Source organism: Tiliqua scincoides, chromosome 2, assembly GCF_035046505.1.
Source record: "Tiliqua scincoides isolate rTilSci1 chromosome 2, rTilSci1.hap2, whole genome shotgun sequence".
Classification (NCBI taxonomy): Eukaryota; Metazoa; Chordata; class Lepidosauria; order Squamata; family Scincidae; genus Tiliqua; species Tiliqua scincoides.
In genome coordinates, this window is record NC_089822.1 from 105722646 (window position 1) to 105739910 (window position 17265).

General features: G+C 43.2%; 2 protein-coding genes across 5 annotated transcripts in view; one reads left to right on the top strand and one right to left on the bottom strand.

The window, feature by feature from the left end:
- Positions 1-3096, top strand: part of SIDT1 (SID1 transmembrane family member 1) — a 39883-nt gene extending 36787 nt beyond the window's left edge. For all 4 annotated transcript variants that reach the window (XM_066613744.1, XM_066613743.1, XM_066613745.1 and 1 more), the window contains 3 exons: positions 91-201; positions 828-941; positions 2711-3096. In XM_066613744.1, coding sequence (XP_066469841.1) covers positions 91-201; positions 828-941; positions 2711-2773 — 288 coding nt within the window. In that variant the 3' untranslated portion in view covers positions 2774-3096. The remainder of the gene's footprint in view (positions 1-90; positions 202-827; positions 942-2710) is intronic.
- Positions 3097-5758: 2662 nt separating this feature from the next.
- The window catches only part of USF3 (upstream transcription factor family member 3), a 28034-nt gene continuing 16527 nt past the window's right edge, over positions 5759-17265 (bottom strand). The window contains exon 6 of the mRNA XM_066615890.1: positions 5759-16725. Within this exon, the coding sequence (XP_066471987.1) occupies positions 10232-16725 (6494 nt within the window). The 3' untranslated portion in view covers positions 5759-10231. The remainder of the gene's footprint in view (positions 16726-17265) is intronic.

Sequence of the window (17265 nt, forward strand, 5' to 3'; positions counted from 1 at the left end):
ATGTAGTTCTGGACACCTGGAAAGTGCCCACTCAACCATCATTTATTTGGGAGGTGCCATGTTAAGGTCTTCTGCCTTTTGTCTTTTCAGCTCCGCAGCTCAGAGAGGCTTCTGCCCATCCCCCTCTTTTGTATTGTGGCCACTGCTGTGGTTTGGGCTACAGCCCTTTATTTCTTTTTCCAAAATCTCAGCAGCTGGGAGGTAAGATTCTTAACTTTGCTTCTTGTACTTCAGACTACTGAAAATGAGTGACAAGGCTGGTAGACAAGTCCCTTGTCAGAGCAGCACAAGGGTACTTTTGCAGTTTAAAGTCTGAAAAGGGAAAGGACCATCACTCATAGCATATGCTTTGTGTGCAGGAGGTCTCAGGTGCCATCCCTGGTGTTTTCAGTAAAAGGATCTTGTCAAGCAGGGCTTAGAAAAACCTCTGCCTGAAATTCTGAGTCAGACAGTACTGTGTCTGATGGACCAATAGTCTGATATGGCTTATTTAACAAGCTTCACTTTTTTTTTTGAGTGACTATTAGCCAAACTATTCCTTGCCCAGGCCACTCAATATGCTAGTGGGTCCTACTATTCATATAACTGAGCTTGTAACAAAACTTGGCTTCCTGAGAATTCCCATTTGCATGTTCTTTGTAGCAAGTCTTCATCACTGTAGTCAAAAGTTTACGAGTATTTCTGGAGGGCTGGACTGTTTTTACTGCAGCTCTCCATTCCTGTCTTCTCATTCCTTTGAGGTACACGCAGCTGCTATCATGTTTCAAACCTCTCTGCAACAATGAAGGGACAGAATTACAATTCTCTGCTGTGTCCTTTTGCACCAGGAAACTCCATCAGAATCCCGAGAAAAGAACCGTCCATGTATCCTTCTGGGTTTCTTTGATGACCACGATGTCTGGCACTTCCTCTCAGCAGCTGCCTTGTTTTTCTCCTTCTTGGTGAGGAGTGCATTTTCACACAATGCTAAAAATACTTTTAACACTTTTGTTTTCCTGCTTCTTAAGTAGAAATGCAGGCCCATCCATGTCATGAAGTGAGAGCAAAGTCTCACTTGTTTTGCAAGGCACTATGTCCTTCCTTCTGCCAAGGAAGGAAGAGGCTGCTTCTCCCTCAAGGAGGATACTAGGCCTGCCCTTTTAATACAGTTCTTAGTGAGGCACAATGAAGGGGAACAGGGTCCAGTCCTCAGTCAACCTGGGCAGTGAACCAGGCTATCACTGCCACTTATAAACCACTATTTATAAGCAGATGTTATAAAACCTGGGCTTGAAAAGCCTAGATGTTATAAAAGCAGATGTTATAAAACCTGAAAACCTGGGCTTCATAAAGGTTTTATACCTGTCTTCCAGAGATTTCTTTCAGATTGCAGCTCTGTCTAAGACTATCTCCTTGGCTAACCAGTTGGCTAAGAAAAAGCCACCAAACTCCTTGACATTCTCCCAGAGCAGTTTCATCCTCTGGTGCTCCCATAGCACTGTAGAGCAACAACAAGGTTTTTGACCATCAGTATTCATTGAGCATTATACCCTGACCATGAGGTTGAGTGCTGATGCCTCATGTTTGTGTGCCATTCTGCATAACATTTTGCCCTGATTGACCTGCACACTCCTCCAGCTAACAGGGGAACTAGCTAGTTGCCATTAGGCATGACTGCACAGGGACCACAAAAAGAGGACAGGTTGCTTACCTGCAACTATAGGTCTTCAAGTGGTCTTTGTGCAGACACATGACCCACACATTTCCCATATTCTGGGCATGGTTGTGAAGTGTCAAGAGGGTCTAAGTCTATTACTAGTCATCCTCATGGCTGTAGGTTCTATAGAAGAGAAGTACCATGCAACATAGTTCCTTTCATAGAATTTGAATTGGGTTCTGACTGTGCTTATAGATTCCTCTTGTTCTTTGATGTTGCTTACACTCAAAACTGAATTTCTAGTGACTATGATGTCTGTTCAGAGGGTGCCAGAGTTGGGAGACCTATCATCCAGTCCACAACTGTGCACATTCCATTAGGGCAAACTAGTAGTTCTCAGGACAACCCCATACTGCCTTCCCAAAATGAATTCAGTTTTTCATAAGACTCAAAAAATGGTTTTGCCATCATTTTGCCCTATGCCAGCCAGCCACAGGAGACAAAATGGCACATGCTCGATGTGTGCAGGGCTCTTCATTTTTATTTAAGTTGTACAGTGGCGTTCATCCTCCACGATGACAAACACCTAAGAAAGGTGTCCCATTTCACTATTTCCAGGTATGTGTTCAACTGGTATATTAGTCAATGGGGAAAACTGTTCCAACAGATGGCTAAACCCTAAGAGGAGCAGCCTTGACTTCTGCTGTCCAGGGTTGATTTACTCTTGAGTTTTTCAGAGTGCCTACATGGGCCTCTGTGCAACAGTGCAGAGTGGTTAAGTTTGCCTCTGCAGATATACTTTTCAGCAAGAAGATCCCACAGAGGTTATTTGTCCATTGATTGTTTGGTTCCATTGGGAAAGTTCACTCTGGGATGGTATTTTTTTAACATCTTGTTGGTCATGAAATGCCCCCCAGAGAACAGGAATGCATAGTAAGAAATTTTCCTTTTCCTGTCTGCACAGCTGCTTGTGGGCAAAGGATAGAACTTATTAAATTGGGCTGTAGGTTTCCACTGGGAGGGTATTCGAAAGGCCCATTTAAAAAAGACTAATCTCTTTCTTGCTTGTTCTAGGTCCTGCTTACTCTGGATGACGACTTGGATTCTGTGCGGAGGGACAAGATTCCTGTCTTCTGAGCCCTGGGAGAGAGCAAAGATGATTTTCAGAGCTGCTCACTGAAGCACAGTGTTGCCAACTAGTGCAGTTGATAGAAAACGTGTCAGCATATACCAAGCACAAAAGCACAAGCCAGGAAGAAAGCAGCTTTCAACTGGCATGTCTGGAAGGCCACTTTAAGAAACAAGAGCTTAATAAGCATGTGAGAGTCCTTGCCACTAGGTGGCTCAGACTCAATACAGAATTCCAGGACAAAGCAAGGCAGCCTGGAGGGTTGAAAATCCTCTCCAATTGCTTTCCAGGAGTCATACAAGGGACATACTTTACTCTCAGCACCTGATTTTGGAGGCTGGTGGTTAAAACGTGTAACAATTTCCACTGCCTAGAAAGAACAGCTACAATGCAACAGCAAGGCGACTCCCTTGTACTGAAAAAGCAAGCAGGGATGTAGTATCCACTTAGGCTGTGGTGCTTAGTTGGTGATTTTTCAGCCAGCTAAGCACTGTAAGCCACTATTCCTTTTGCTGCCTGGACCCTACTGCTTGATTTGTCAGTCTGTTTACATTGGAGAAGCCCATCTGCTTCTCCCCAAGACAAGACAAGGCTTTCCATTAAATTATACAGGAGCTAGTTGAGAACAAGAAACCATTTATTTATTTTTGTACTGAAAAGCATATCCCTGAGAGATGTCCCAAGCCCTTCTACCCTGTCTCTTAAGTTGCTTTCTCTAAATAAGATGAATAGCACCACTCTTTCCTTGGAGGAGGCACACATGAGGAAGATGGTCTGCAGTGTGGCTGTGATTTCTTCATACCATTCATGCTATGTTCTCATTTAGACTCTGCCTCTCCCCAATCGCATGCATTATGAGTCCTTGAAGCCTTTTTAAAAATTTCAACAAGCTCCTTGTCATTAAGTTTCCCTTCTTAGAAGGGAGCACCAGGGAACAGTGCAATGACAGTAAGCTTCAGAGCCTTCAACCTCTTTTGAGAAGCTCCTGAATCAGATTCTCTATAGTTTGTTGTCGGACAGTGTTGTGAACTTGAACCCCAAGATAAATGAGGATTTGTTTTACTGATGGAAGCCCTTTTCCTGCTAAGACAGACAGGAATGATGAAGGACATCACTTCAATGTTTTAAAAGATTATTGTATGGAGCAGGCATTGTGTAGAATGTTCTCCCGCTTTGCTAACTTTTTGAATAAAATATGTCTCAATATTGCTAATACGCTTATAGTAATTATTCAGATATGTCAGCTGACTTTGTAAAAGTCAAACCAAACTCAACTTTTTACAAATGGCCCTCGAGTCAAAGAAGTGAAACAAACTTTTTTTCTTAATTCTGGGACTTCTTCATGCACCCCCCTGAATCTTGAAATGGCAATGTACGTATATATTCCAAGTACCACTGTTTATCAAATGTCTACCCACTTGAAGTGAATGAATATGCATGTGCAGTGGTACCTCGCATAACGAATGCCCCGTGCAGTGAAAAACTCGCAGAACGAAAGCGTTTTGCGAAGTTTGGTAACTCGCACAACAAATTTTTATGACCCGTGCTTCGCAAGACGAATTTTTTTTGTTTTGCTTTGGTTTGTTTTAGGGGGAAGATCTTCATGTCAGTTTATGATCCCGTCCACCCTAGTAAGGGGAGGATCTTCATGTCAGTTTATGTAAGTAAGTCCCATTGTGCTTGCTCCCAGGAAAGTGTGCACAGGATTACAGCCTTCAAGCTCCCCACTCAGCATCCGCCCCGTTTTTGAAATCCTCAGTACAGTATGTACGCCTTTAAAAAGCACTTAAACACTTTGTAAACCAAATTTGACTTTGTTATGACTTTTCTTGCCCATAGGAACTCATTAATTAAATTTCAATGCATTCCTATGGGAAAACGCGCTTCAGAAAATGAAAAACTCACATAACGAAAGGACTCACGGAACGAATTAATTTCGTTATGCGAGGCACCACTGTAGTTCCCTTTGCCGAATTGTATGCAACTGAGTTTAGAGCAGGGATGCCAAACGCAAGGCCTGGGGGCTGGATGCAGCCCCTGGAAGCTTTTTATCCAGCCCTCAGGCTCTCAGCTGCTGAGGTGTTACAGCTGAAATGGCAGCCCACATGAAAATTGGGCTTTCCCAAATCTTGAAACATGATCAAGAGTTGCATACTTTATCTTCTGTCATTTGCAGTTCATCAGTTTCTATATGAGAATAAGGTCTGATTTCTGGCCATTAGCAGCTTAATGATGTCACTTCTGGCACTCAGCTGGAGTCCTGAATGCTAACTTTAGCCCTCTGTATGAAACAAGTTTGACACCCCTGGTTTAGAGCTTCCCTTAGTTCTATGTGAAGAGGCTCTGAAAAAGCAAGTTTGCTTTTGGTCATTGGTTTTGGTCTTTGTCAAACTGGATACAAGGTGGTCCATTTTAAATGCAGCATGTTACCCAACTTGCTTGTTTTATTTTACTGTGCCCAACACTAGAAAACTCTAGAAGGAGGGATCCTCAGACGCATAAGCCAAACAGGGCATCCTCCTCCTCTTATTTTGGTCAGATCCTCAGGTTAATCTTCAAGATTCGAGTCAGGCAGTTTGTGTGTCTAAGAAATAGGCAGAGCTTGCATCAACCAACCAAGCTGGTACTTTCAGTCAGAAGAGATGCTTATGAGTGTAAGATTATGGGCCCGGTTTATAGATCTGCAGGCATTTAGTTCAACTTTTTAAATTGAAAGTGTAACTACAAAGCAGTATTCAGCAAGTCTAAGATTAGTGAAAAACCACAGTGAAATTTCTTGACTTTACATTATTTACATGTCTTTAGTTACAAGTTTATAAACTTTGGTTGTGATGCTGCGCCCTTGTTTTAAGTGTAGGATCGTGAGTTTTGCCTGTTTTCCCAGAACCATATAGATTATAGAAAAAACAACAAATGTGCACAAATCACATTTTTAAAAATAAAATACTATTTTGTTAATATCTATACAATTTTTACAATTAATAAAATGTTACACTTAATAAAAAATCTGAAAACTTCCAACAAAATCACAGCTGCAAATATTTACATCTGAATGCAGTGAACTTGTAAAAAAGATGTCAAAATAAATTGGAACAAATTCTTATTTACAACAATAATTTATGATACTAGTCCAACATTGTTAGACATTTGTGTTAGGATAGCAAAGAATCTGAGGGAACCACGAATAGTAGTGAGAATTTTAGAGGCTACACAGCAGAAACACTGTGGCACAGATTGAGATAAATTGCTAAAATTATCAAATTAAGTTTGACGTTGAGAGAAGGGGCGAGGTGCGGCTTGCTCTCTCAAGTGATTAAATGAATCCTCTTAAGGAAACGAGGCACAGCAGCATATGGCTTATGGAGAAGAAAGGACTTGCCATCACACAGAACCTGGCAACCCATTTCACACTGCCTGACGTACGTTTTGCATATCTGCTCCCATTAAAAGCGCAAGACCTTGCTGCATGTACCCAGCAGAGACAAAAGATGCAACGTGCACTCCTACATGACTCTAAAGCTTCCATATTTACATACCATTCACCTGCTGTGGCAACTTCATGTTTAGGGAAAAGCTCAATGCTACATGTATCAAAAATTGATCATTCCATGAATTCCACCAACTCAAGACCCCAGCTAATGATTCTCCTTCCCCCAAGAGACTGGAAGCATGAGATTGTTCCAGTGTTGATAAGGTAACCCCATATTTTAAAAATATTTTGTTTCATTCTAAATTTTTTGAATGCAATGCAAGAGAAACTGAATCTTCCCAATCACAGGAGGTGGCAAATAATATGTTCTCTATAACCAACTCTACAGCTTAATGGGGGGGGGGGGAGAGAGAAAGGTGATTAAACTGCAGGTTATACAGTCTGCAACTGAGATAATACCAGAGCAGAGCTAAGGCACAATATACTTCCCATAAAGTTGACAGTTTAGGCTTTTCTTCAGTGTCCAAGGCCAGATACAGCCAAAACACAGGTTTTCAACATTTGCAGAGAAATCTTGATACGCTAACGATGAAGAATATCATGCTTTTGTAGAGGTTAAGCCAAACGCCATAGGTAAGATTTTCAAGTGCTTTTAAAATAGCTCCATGTCTTTCTGGTCACAAGTAGAATTCCAAGAGTAATACATGTTTGCATGTCTGTTTCACTAGAATGCAACATGCATATGGATTTCTGCACAACAGACAAGCACAGCATCTGCTGTATCTAGAAAGAGCATCTTCCACCCTCCTGCACTGAACCTGCATCAGGAACAATCAGCACACTTGCTACAGCAATATAAAATATAAAACTATAAGACAGGCTTACTCTATAATTAGATTATAATTTGTTGAAAAATTGTTGGCTTTTCCATGGGCAAATCATATGGAGCTGCTGGTTTCAAAAACTACAGACATTCAAAAATGGTAAGAATGCATCTTATCTCAATTGTTATATTGCTACAGGATCCTGACATTCTTGTGAGGGGTGTGCGTGAGAATGGGGGGGGAATAGAAAAGGAAAATTTTCTGACCTCTCATAAAGAGAGTTTTGGAGAATAAGAGTTCCATCACTTTTGCTTCTTTTCCCAATCTAATGAAAAGTATTGAACAGATACAGAACTATTGTGTCATCTTACAATAAGAGATGAAGTCCTACATCAAATCGCTAATGTTTTCAGATACAGCCAATCAGAATTGTTTAGTAACTATTTTTAGTAATGTAAACATGATCCACCTCTAGCATGCCAGTAAGTTGCTGACCTGTATTACACACCAAGACATGCTTCCATTCTCCAAAGTGAACTGAGGAATTGCTGGGCATCTATCTAGCTGCAGCAGATGCTTGCAGACATAAGAGAATTGCCTCTAAACAACTTCATAGTCCCTGAGTGAGAAGTGATCAGCAAAGTACAGCCTGAAATAATTGAAAGCACTGCTCACTTGGAAGCTACTTTTAAATTGAATGTTGGGAACTTGCAGGGTCTTGATGTCTATGCCTATTGACATACACATGCTCCATGCCATGATACCTTTTGAAAAGGTTTGCCTAATTTATACTTTTGTGCATTGTCAGTGTACAGGACTTCAAGTTTGCTGTATCAACACTGGTAGCATGCATCCTTTCAGAGAGTAATGAATTCAATTAAAATTGCACTTTGTGCACTGGAAGAAAAACCAGAGGCCAGACTGAATGAGCCTGCAAAGTCAATAAAGTGAAACCAGTACCAAAGCTGATTTTTTTAAAAACATGCTAAGTGTAACCAAGGGAGTGTTTTACAGTTTTAATCACCAACTGCACTCCCTGTGACATGAAGTCCGTCTATGTGCACTAACTTGCAACTCACTGTGCTGCTGCTTGGTGATAGAATGTACATTAGGTGGTGGTTACTAGATAAGGGGACAGCACCACATGAGGTCCTGTCCCCGAAAAGGTGAACTAGAAGCCAGAGTTTTGGAAGTGTACCTTTGTGTGCTTCAGTGTAAAACGAAGGTAAGACCATGCAGAACAGAAACACACCACTACCAATCAGTGACAAGATTTCACACCCCCTCTTTCAAGGATACATTTCAGTCAGAGCACAAGATGCAAATTCCTCCTGCTGTCAGGAATTCATCACACAAGTTTCAGGATGTCTTACTACACTTGTGAAGCACACCACTGCAATATTGAAAAGTGAACTTTCAAACAGTTTGGGTAACTGAAGCTCAAGCTCTTTTGATGCCAATAAAGTTTAACCAAAGTAAGTCCACAGATATTCAGAAAGAAAGTCCTGATTTTGCAATTCTAGCCACTAGCCAATTCCGGACCAGCCATCAGATTTTTATCTGTTCCAGTTCAATTGACATGGAACAGGAGACCCTCAAAACTGCTGCTGAAAAGTACTTAACTGAAAAAAAGCTTTTCCACATTTTTTAAGACACACCCATACTGTTCATGCAGCATTTTGGCTAAGTGCCAACTAATGAATATGCTCAAAGTTTTCTATGTAGGAAAATCCCTACGAAGAGGAATTTATGAATATGAGAATCAGACTGACAATGTGGATAAAAGTTACAGTTATCTATTTGTCAGAAGCTTAAGCAAAGAAGTTGTTCCCGAGCAAAGAAATAGCCTAGTTTAATGATCCACTGCCACCATAATAGTTTGGCTACCAGCACCACAGGGAGATGTATGGAAGCAATATGGTTGTCTGTTCAGAACCATGCAAAAGGAGTGCCTACAACTGGCTGCTTTCTCTTTTTTCTGTCGATCACTACAAACACATCCCACATACATCACACTTTTATATAAAGTCATAATCACCTAGCGCTTTCTTCTTTTTCTTTTTAAACCAGCCACTTCCAGCTGGCCTTCTTTTATTCTCAGCTCACCCACCAACCATCCCAATTTGCCAAGTGCTTAAATTCACACATGTTTTTCTTATGCTCACCAGAACCTCTGGCTCAGACAGAAGGTGCTACAGAAGTGCAAAGCAATACAATTTAAAATTAACACTCGATATTCATCTCGCATTTGCCTGTCGTCTCAGCCCACAACATTCCTAGTGCAGTATTATTCATATGCATTTTGTATTACAAGATGAAAAACTTAATGGGGGGATATAGAAAAGCATTGTAGGAAGGATTCACTTTAAGAAGATGCTAAGTAAGAATACCCTGAGAACACTCACAGCATACAGGCCAGTAATAGCAAGAATGAATGCCATGTCTAAGGGGCGAAGCCACCACCTTCTAAGGGGCGAAGGTATAATAAGTTACATTTTTAAAATATATCCATTGTTTGCAGGAACAGTTAATATAAACATAAGTAGACCCTCAGAAGGAGAGTGTTAAGTGTTTTAGAGGGGAAGCAATGATTTCCATCACACAATTTTTATACAGCTCCTCAGAAGCTAGATGTGAAATTAAATTTTGTACACACACACCCAAATTTACCACACTGAGTGAGCCCTAATGTAGATGCTTATGGTAGGTTGTAATACAAAAAGTGATCAAAATGATCTAGGATGAACAGCCTTGAAAACATTTGTTCCAAGATGAGGTATGCATTAGACCCCTACAGATCTACGCCTTGAGCAAAAAATTACTGTTCAAGAATTATAAATGAAATCTGAAGAGTTTGCTTTCCTGTTCCTCATTTTGCTCAGGACTAATCTTTCCACAGGAGGGGAGGGAACGGAATGACAATCTGAAATGACCAGATAACTGTATAGTCATGAATGACCTATTAAGACAGATCTGGGTGTTAAATTCTTACTCTTACAAGTAAAGAGTAAGATAGGCACTGATGCGTTAAGTTGGCATTGTGGGTATGCAGAAATACAGTAGCACCTTCCCAAGAACACACATTTCCCCACAAACAGTGATGTTATAAAATGGTCTCTTCAAGAATGGCACCCTAAATGCATACGTATTTTTGTGTACATATACACATACAGACAAACAACCCACCATTCTAACTTCTAGTCCACTACGTTTCATACAGCTGAGCTGCAGTCATGACCTAGAATATGGCTTATGTTATGAGCAGGCCGGTTTGACGACTGCTTGGAAGAGTCGGAGGCAGAAGTGTTTGCTATTGAGAGCAGAGGTGAGATTGCCGAGCCGTCTGGAGGAAGAGCCGTCGCTATTTCCGGGAACAAAGAAGTCAAATTAAAATTGGACAGGTGTGATGAATTGGCCATATGCATTGGGGGCATATCTGTCAGAAGGGGAAAACTTGGCTGAGCAAAGCCAACGGGTCTGGGGGGAGACAAAATGGAGCCAAACCTATTGTTTAAGCTGCCTCCGTTTGGCTTCTCTGTGCTTGGATTAGGAAACATCTGATTAGAAAAATAAGGAATTGAAATATCATTGGACAGAGTGGGATGAGCAGGAGAATATGGTGGATAAAACGATGGCAACGTATTTTGGGGGTCTACTGGAATAAGGGCTGGAGTTCGAGTCGCACTGGACTGAGTCACTGGTGGAATGAATGACGTGTTGGCATTTATTGGAGGATTCATTCCACCTTCTGGAATAAAAGGAAATCCAAAGTTTTGAGACAGACTGTGCTGATCAGGAGCTGCATTATCATTAGCCATTTGGGGTCCATCAGGCATGAATCGCATAATGCCACTCCTTTTTTCTAGGGTAGGCTGTTGCCGTCCAAGAATCATACTGCCACTGGCAGGCAAAGGAAGGTGAGGCAGACTAGGATCAAAGGCATTCCCATGCCTTTGATTTCCAGACCGACTTCTTTCAGTCTGGCGGATCTTAGAACTGCCGTTATCCTGCAGAGGATGTCTTGATCGCTGAGTAACTGAAGAATTGGGTTGCCGAACTGAAGGCGGGACTTGGTCAGCGTTCCCATGAGAGACCGGTGGGTGGGGGAGTCCTGGTCGAACAATTCCATGCACATTGCTAGAAACAGGTGTGTTCATATGACTCTTGGTTCCGTGACTCTCTGTCATTCTCATGGAATTGGATTTCTGAATAGAAATATTGGGACTTGTGTTGCGACACTGAATGTCTCCGGAAGAACTACTTGAAAAAGGAATATTTAATGAATTGTTCCTATTATTAAGAGCACCAAGAGACATGTCACAGCTTTCCCTATTTTGACCATCACCATCTCTGCGAATATGAATGCTTTCTCTTGCTGGGGAGCAATTATATTCAACAATGGAAGAAGGACCACACTGTGGATTTCTCTGATGCTCTGATATTGATCTTTGGCTTCCACTGGCTTGATCTCCAAGGTGAGGGGCAAGCAAACTCTGCATGAAGCCTTGGTGGCATGTATTTTCATTGTCCCTTGGGGGAGGAAGAGGATTTCCTGTTGAAATACCTTGAACTGGTTGATAGGGCATCCTCTTTGGTCTGTCAATGGATGGCCCAGCATGGTGAGCAATTCGAAAAGTCTGTGCCTGCATACCCCTGAGTGAAGGCATCAGATTACCTATTTCACTGTTCCTTGAGGCCTGCACATCAAAATTGCCTGTGGGCTGCTGGTTAGGGCCATTTGTCTTGAATGTCTGGCACTCAGCGAGCTTCTGAACATCTGATCCAACTGAATGATCTACAGACATGCGACCTTGCATGTTGTGGATTACCAACCCTTTATTCCTGGACATATCAAGGTAATTTCTCATTTCAAGCTGGTCTGAAATCCTTGAACTCTGAACAGATATTCCAAGTCTCTGTTCCGAGTTAGGGGGCGACTTCCCAATAAGTGCTTCTGCAGAATAGCTACTAACTCTGTTCCTTTCTTGTCTATGGGGGGTCATCTCTGATGGTCTGGTGACAATGCTAGGCTGGGATACCATTTGCTGTTCCAAAGCCCTGGAGGTCATCAGTCTCTGCATCTGACTATGCCCTGTCACATGTTCAGAAGAAACTCCTGAACCTGGCTGCCTGTTGCTCACATCTGGTGGCTGCTGATGGAGAACATCTTGATTCAGATGGCTCTGAGGACGGCCATGGTGGGCTCTGCTTGCAGCAGGGTTCTCGCAGCTTTTCTCCGGCTGGGAAGATGCAAAGTGCTGCTGCATCTGCTGAATCTGCGGGTGATGGGGGTGAGGCTGGCTGCTTTTCTGCCGTGCTTGATCATTGCCATGATGCTTCTGCTGTAAAGCAAGCTGGCTTTCTGCTGGAAAGGACTGGGCACTTTGGATGAGGGTTCTTTTCTTTTGCATTTGTACCTCTTGATGCATCACTCTTTGTTGTTGGTGCACACTGTGGGCTTGAGAGTGGATAGAGCTTTCTGAATAAGAAATGTGATGCTGAAGCTGATACAAGTGATGCCTGTCTCTTAACTGTCCAGCCTGTTGTTGCTGTTGCTTTACGTATGGGTGGTTACTATGAAGATGAACCATTCCTTGAGCAGGAGGATGTTGAATAGGCTGTAGGTGCTGTCCGGCTTGACTGGGCTGATCCAAGATAGAAGGCTGAGAATTACACTGAACTTCTGCTTGCCTCAGAGAAGGAGGCACAAAAGTGCTGGTTGGAAATAACCTACTATGACCATCTGAGTGCCCTTGACTGCTTACCGACACTGCTGGATTGGATGAATTAGGGGGGACCTGAGTGGCAAGGATTTGGGTTTGATCTGAAATATCACTGGTTGTTTGGGTCAGCAGAGCAATGCCTTCAAGCTGCAGAGGTGTTGTCTGGCAATGTTTCTGTCTCTTTGATGCAGAAGCCAGGTGGTCATCTTGAACTGAGCGCTTGGCTGAGTCTTTACGGCTTTCCTGCTTTAAGTGTGGGTCACACATTTGAGGGGCCTGCATGGTGCTGGTCCGAAGGGCAGACAACTGTTCCGGAGCATAGTCTGTCATCAGCACTGGAGATTGTCCTGGAGACCGACTCATATATGAATTAGGAGGTATGGATTGAGTCACTGTTGCAGGAACAGTTGCTTGGTTTGAAGGTGAAGGCAAACCTGAACAACTCACGGGTGGGCGGATGACGCAGCTTTGATGTATGAGGTTATTGACACTCAAGCTTGATGCGTTTGAGGACTGGGGGGTGGCAATTTGCAATGCTGTGTTGGGCATTTCCATTCCAACAGAACAGCTTTGTTTTTCTGTTGACCTATCAATGTTTATTTGCACTGAATTCTGGGTGCTGAAATTGCTTGGTGCTATTTCTATCTGATCTGTGTCTTTCATTGAGCGGGTCTTGAAAGGCTGATCTCTTCCTAGAGATACCACATCATCTGTCTTTGAACTTCCTGGAACTGCCGCTGTGCCTTTTGCTAGGGTCTCTTGGTCAAAAATGGCTCTTGCTGCTAGAGCTACAATATCAGTTTGCTCTGAAAATGTGCAGCTGCTACACGTGTTCACCGAAGAACTGTTGGGAACATTTTCCCGACATGAGTCTGGCAACATGGATGCAACAGAGAAGCCACAACTGCTGCCTGAACTAGTTGACATGGGAGAGTCTGACTGACGATTAGCAGTCAGAGAATTAGCTGCCTCTTGCTCAGAGCTGCAGGAGTGAGACTGTGCAAGATTTTCCCCTTCAGTGTTCATCAGCAAGAGCCCTTCCTGCTTCCCTGCCAAATCAGTTGAGTCTATAATCGGTTTAGCACTTTGGGTGCGAAAGTCAGGATGCTCTACTTGGACTGAAAAGTGTTTTTGCACTGCTTCACCCTCTTTGCTGAGATCAGAAAGCATCTTAGTTAGGCCTTGCCCTTCTAACAAATCTGTGGCTTGCATTATAATGGAACAATTTTGTTCCACCCTGCAGATTTCCGAGACCTCTGCTCGGGGAATGCTCTCTGCGGTTGTCCCACTGTTGGTTACAGGGGTCCCAGAAACCCAAGAAATTGTCACTTGAGTATCAGCAGAGGATGTTAAGGAGATTGTAGGAATGCATTTGGATTCAGATAACTGAGAATTTGTTGCTAACTCAGGTTCAGATCTACACGTTTGAAGAGGTGGAGAAGCACAGTCTTTGGAAACTGTAGCAGCCACTTCAAACTGTCCCGACATGGCTGATTCCAAGGGCGATGCTCTTGTCACTGCAACTACACTCAGGTCAGGAGCTGGGGTAGATTCTATATCCTGTTCAGTTCTCAAAGTCTCTTTGGGATGAGAATTGGTCACATTTATGTCATCAGGTGCTACCCTACTATTTGTCTGTGACACAGCTAAGTTTTGCAATACCACATTCACAGATATATTTTCAAGCAATATGTCACTTCCGGAATGTTCAGGTGCAGCTTCTGTATTCCCACTGTCAAGCTTTTTGGAATCTTTGCAAGGATTCATCCGACATGCAGGATTGCTACTGCCTGCTAAACACTTCTTAGTACTTGGTTTTTTATTAGACCGTTTTGAGCCCAAACTCGAAGACATGCCAAGAGAAGCTTTGGAGGAAGGAGTATCCACTGGCTGCAAAGCACTGGTTAATACAGAGCCCTCAGCAGCTGAGGAGGATGTTGAAGTTGGTGCTAGTAGAACACAGTTAGTCGGAGTAGTCTGGCTGCTGGTAATGGTTTGACTGGGAGGTTGGCTGATCGACAGCTGCAAGCAGCTTTGTCCAGCCATCTGCGATATGCTCTGATTGAGATTAGCTAAAGCACCAAATGTGTTGAGGGCAACATTGGTATTTGGATCTTCACTGGTGGTAGGCTGTATAATTTGCATAGGGGCTTGATCTGAAGCTCCAGAGCAGGACTTGACAGGTTTCAATGCAAACAGTTGTCCATTTAAAGAAATAGTCTGTGGAAGCTGCTGATTCGACATGGCAACAGAAACTGTTTGTGTTGAGTTAGACGACTGTGTAGAAGATGATGGTCTTGGTAAAATATGGACAAGATGCTTCCCGCCAAACATATGAGGACCAGGGGCATTTTGCGTAGAATTGTTGGTACTTGCTGTGGAAGAGGCCCCATTAACAGGAACCCTAAGAGAAGGTGGTGGGGAGGAGAACAGGGAAAAAGGATTTTGGTTAGCAGTTTGTATAATTACAATCTGTTGGCTAACTGTTTGGTTTGGGACTTCAGCTCTCAGCACTGGTGGACACTGATGAGTATTTGGGGGCTGGAGAATGATCACGTTCTGATTAGCAGGTGAGGCAGCAACAGCTGAACCTACGGGCTGGGACATCTGAATCACCTGCATGGCCGGATTCACTGGAAGAAGGCTGCCTGGAGGCTGTGCTATAACCTGCGTCTTAGTGACTAGTGGCTGCATAGGTAAGGACTGGCAGGAAGGCAAAGAAACTGGATGTTGTTCAGGTGTGCGTTCCTCTGCAGGTAGAGGATTATTTAACATGGCACAGGTAGCCAAACATTTGTTAGGAATGGAAGTTATAGTACCAGCATCAGTAGCCGACTCATTTAACAAGGCAGTCATTATACTGGGTGGTGTATGATTTAGAGGCTGAACAGTATTCCCTGCTAGCTGCAAAGTAGTCCAAGTAGTCTGGGTGTTTCCAGCAGAGGCCATTCGTGTCAGGCTACCCATACTTTTCGAGCCTGGAGTGCCAATGCCCGAAGAACTTGAAAATGGCCACTTATCTAAAGTAGTTGTGGGTAACAAGTTCATTTCTGTTACAGCTTTCAGAACCTCTACTGCAGGTGCTACCGATGCTCCACTGCCACTGATCGCATCTGCACTTTTGAAGACACTTCCCGATTGAACACTGTCCATGGGGGAGAGCCTTACTGATGAAGTGCAAGAGGTGGCTGCTGCTGAAACTACAGGGCACTCTTGGGATCTGGTCCTTGAATTCTCTTTAGGGGGTGCACCTGCCAGCTGAGCATGACTGGTGTCCAAACCAGCACTGGAAGCAAGGCTGGTGCTGGATACAGCCGCTTTCTCAGGTAACTGTGAGCTCTCTGGCCTGTTCTTAGATTTAGGGGTGTTTTCAGCTTGCAGCTGACTCTGTATTTCAGGTTGTCTCTCTGCTGGCTGCAAGGCACTCTGGGAGCTAGTAGCACTGGTACTCATCAATATGTCTTGCTCGTTCTCAGAGGTAGGGGGCTCAAGAGTTTTCTTGGCTGAATTTGGTGGACTGGACGCCACCGGAGAAACTGAAGTCTGTGCCCCTGACTTGATTTCCGTGGAATAAATACCAGAAATGGTCACAGGAGTCACAAGGTTGCAAGTTCTCTGGACCGGAACAACATTTGCTGTTTGCTTCTGTAAATTAGGACTGATATTGAATGTTATTCCCTGAACAGGCGCCCCCTGATTACTTCCACCAAGGGGACTCCCATTGGAATATACAATGATATTCTTTTGCCCCTGATCACTGGGGATAACCACAGAAACGTTTGCATTTTTGAGCTCTCCTTTCTTCTTTTGCACAGGGTTATTTGGTATCACAACAGAAACTTTTGCATTTTTGAGATTTCCTTTCCAATGGATGGTGGGATCATCATACAGGCAAATGTCATTGGCTTTCAACAGTGCTATATAGCGCCCATTTTCTTTCTGGAGTTCATCCAGCTGCTTCCGGAGCTTTTTTATTTCTTCAGCTACAAAGCAAACAAAATAAAAATAATAATAATTCCACTGATCAAAGATTTTTGGAAAATCTACAACAGTTGAACAGTTTTAGAAACAGGTACAACTATACTGAACCACTAGACACCTCCTTCAAAAACATATTCTACACACAGCACAAGAATCCTTTTTGCATTAGGTCTTGCTCATTTGAGTACTATTACTCCAAATGTGAACATACTGTCAAATCTAGATAATTTCTCAGGGAATTAGAAAAAAAAGGAGAGGGCTACAATACAGTGGGAAAGTATGGTATATGCCAACAGATTAAAAAAAAACTGCACATAGCAGAATAAGGAAAGGTCCTACCTCAGGCCCTGCAGAGCTGTGGCACATTAGAGTCAATGATACCAGGCTAGACTGACCAATTGTCTGAGTCAGTGGTGCCCAAACCCCGGCCCTGGGGCCACTTGCGACCCTTGAGGACTCCCAATGCAGCCCTCAGGGAGCCCCCAGTCTCCAATGAGCCTCTGGCCCTCCGGAGATATGCTGGAGCCCACACTGGCCCGACG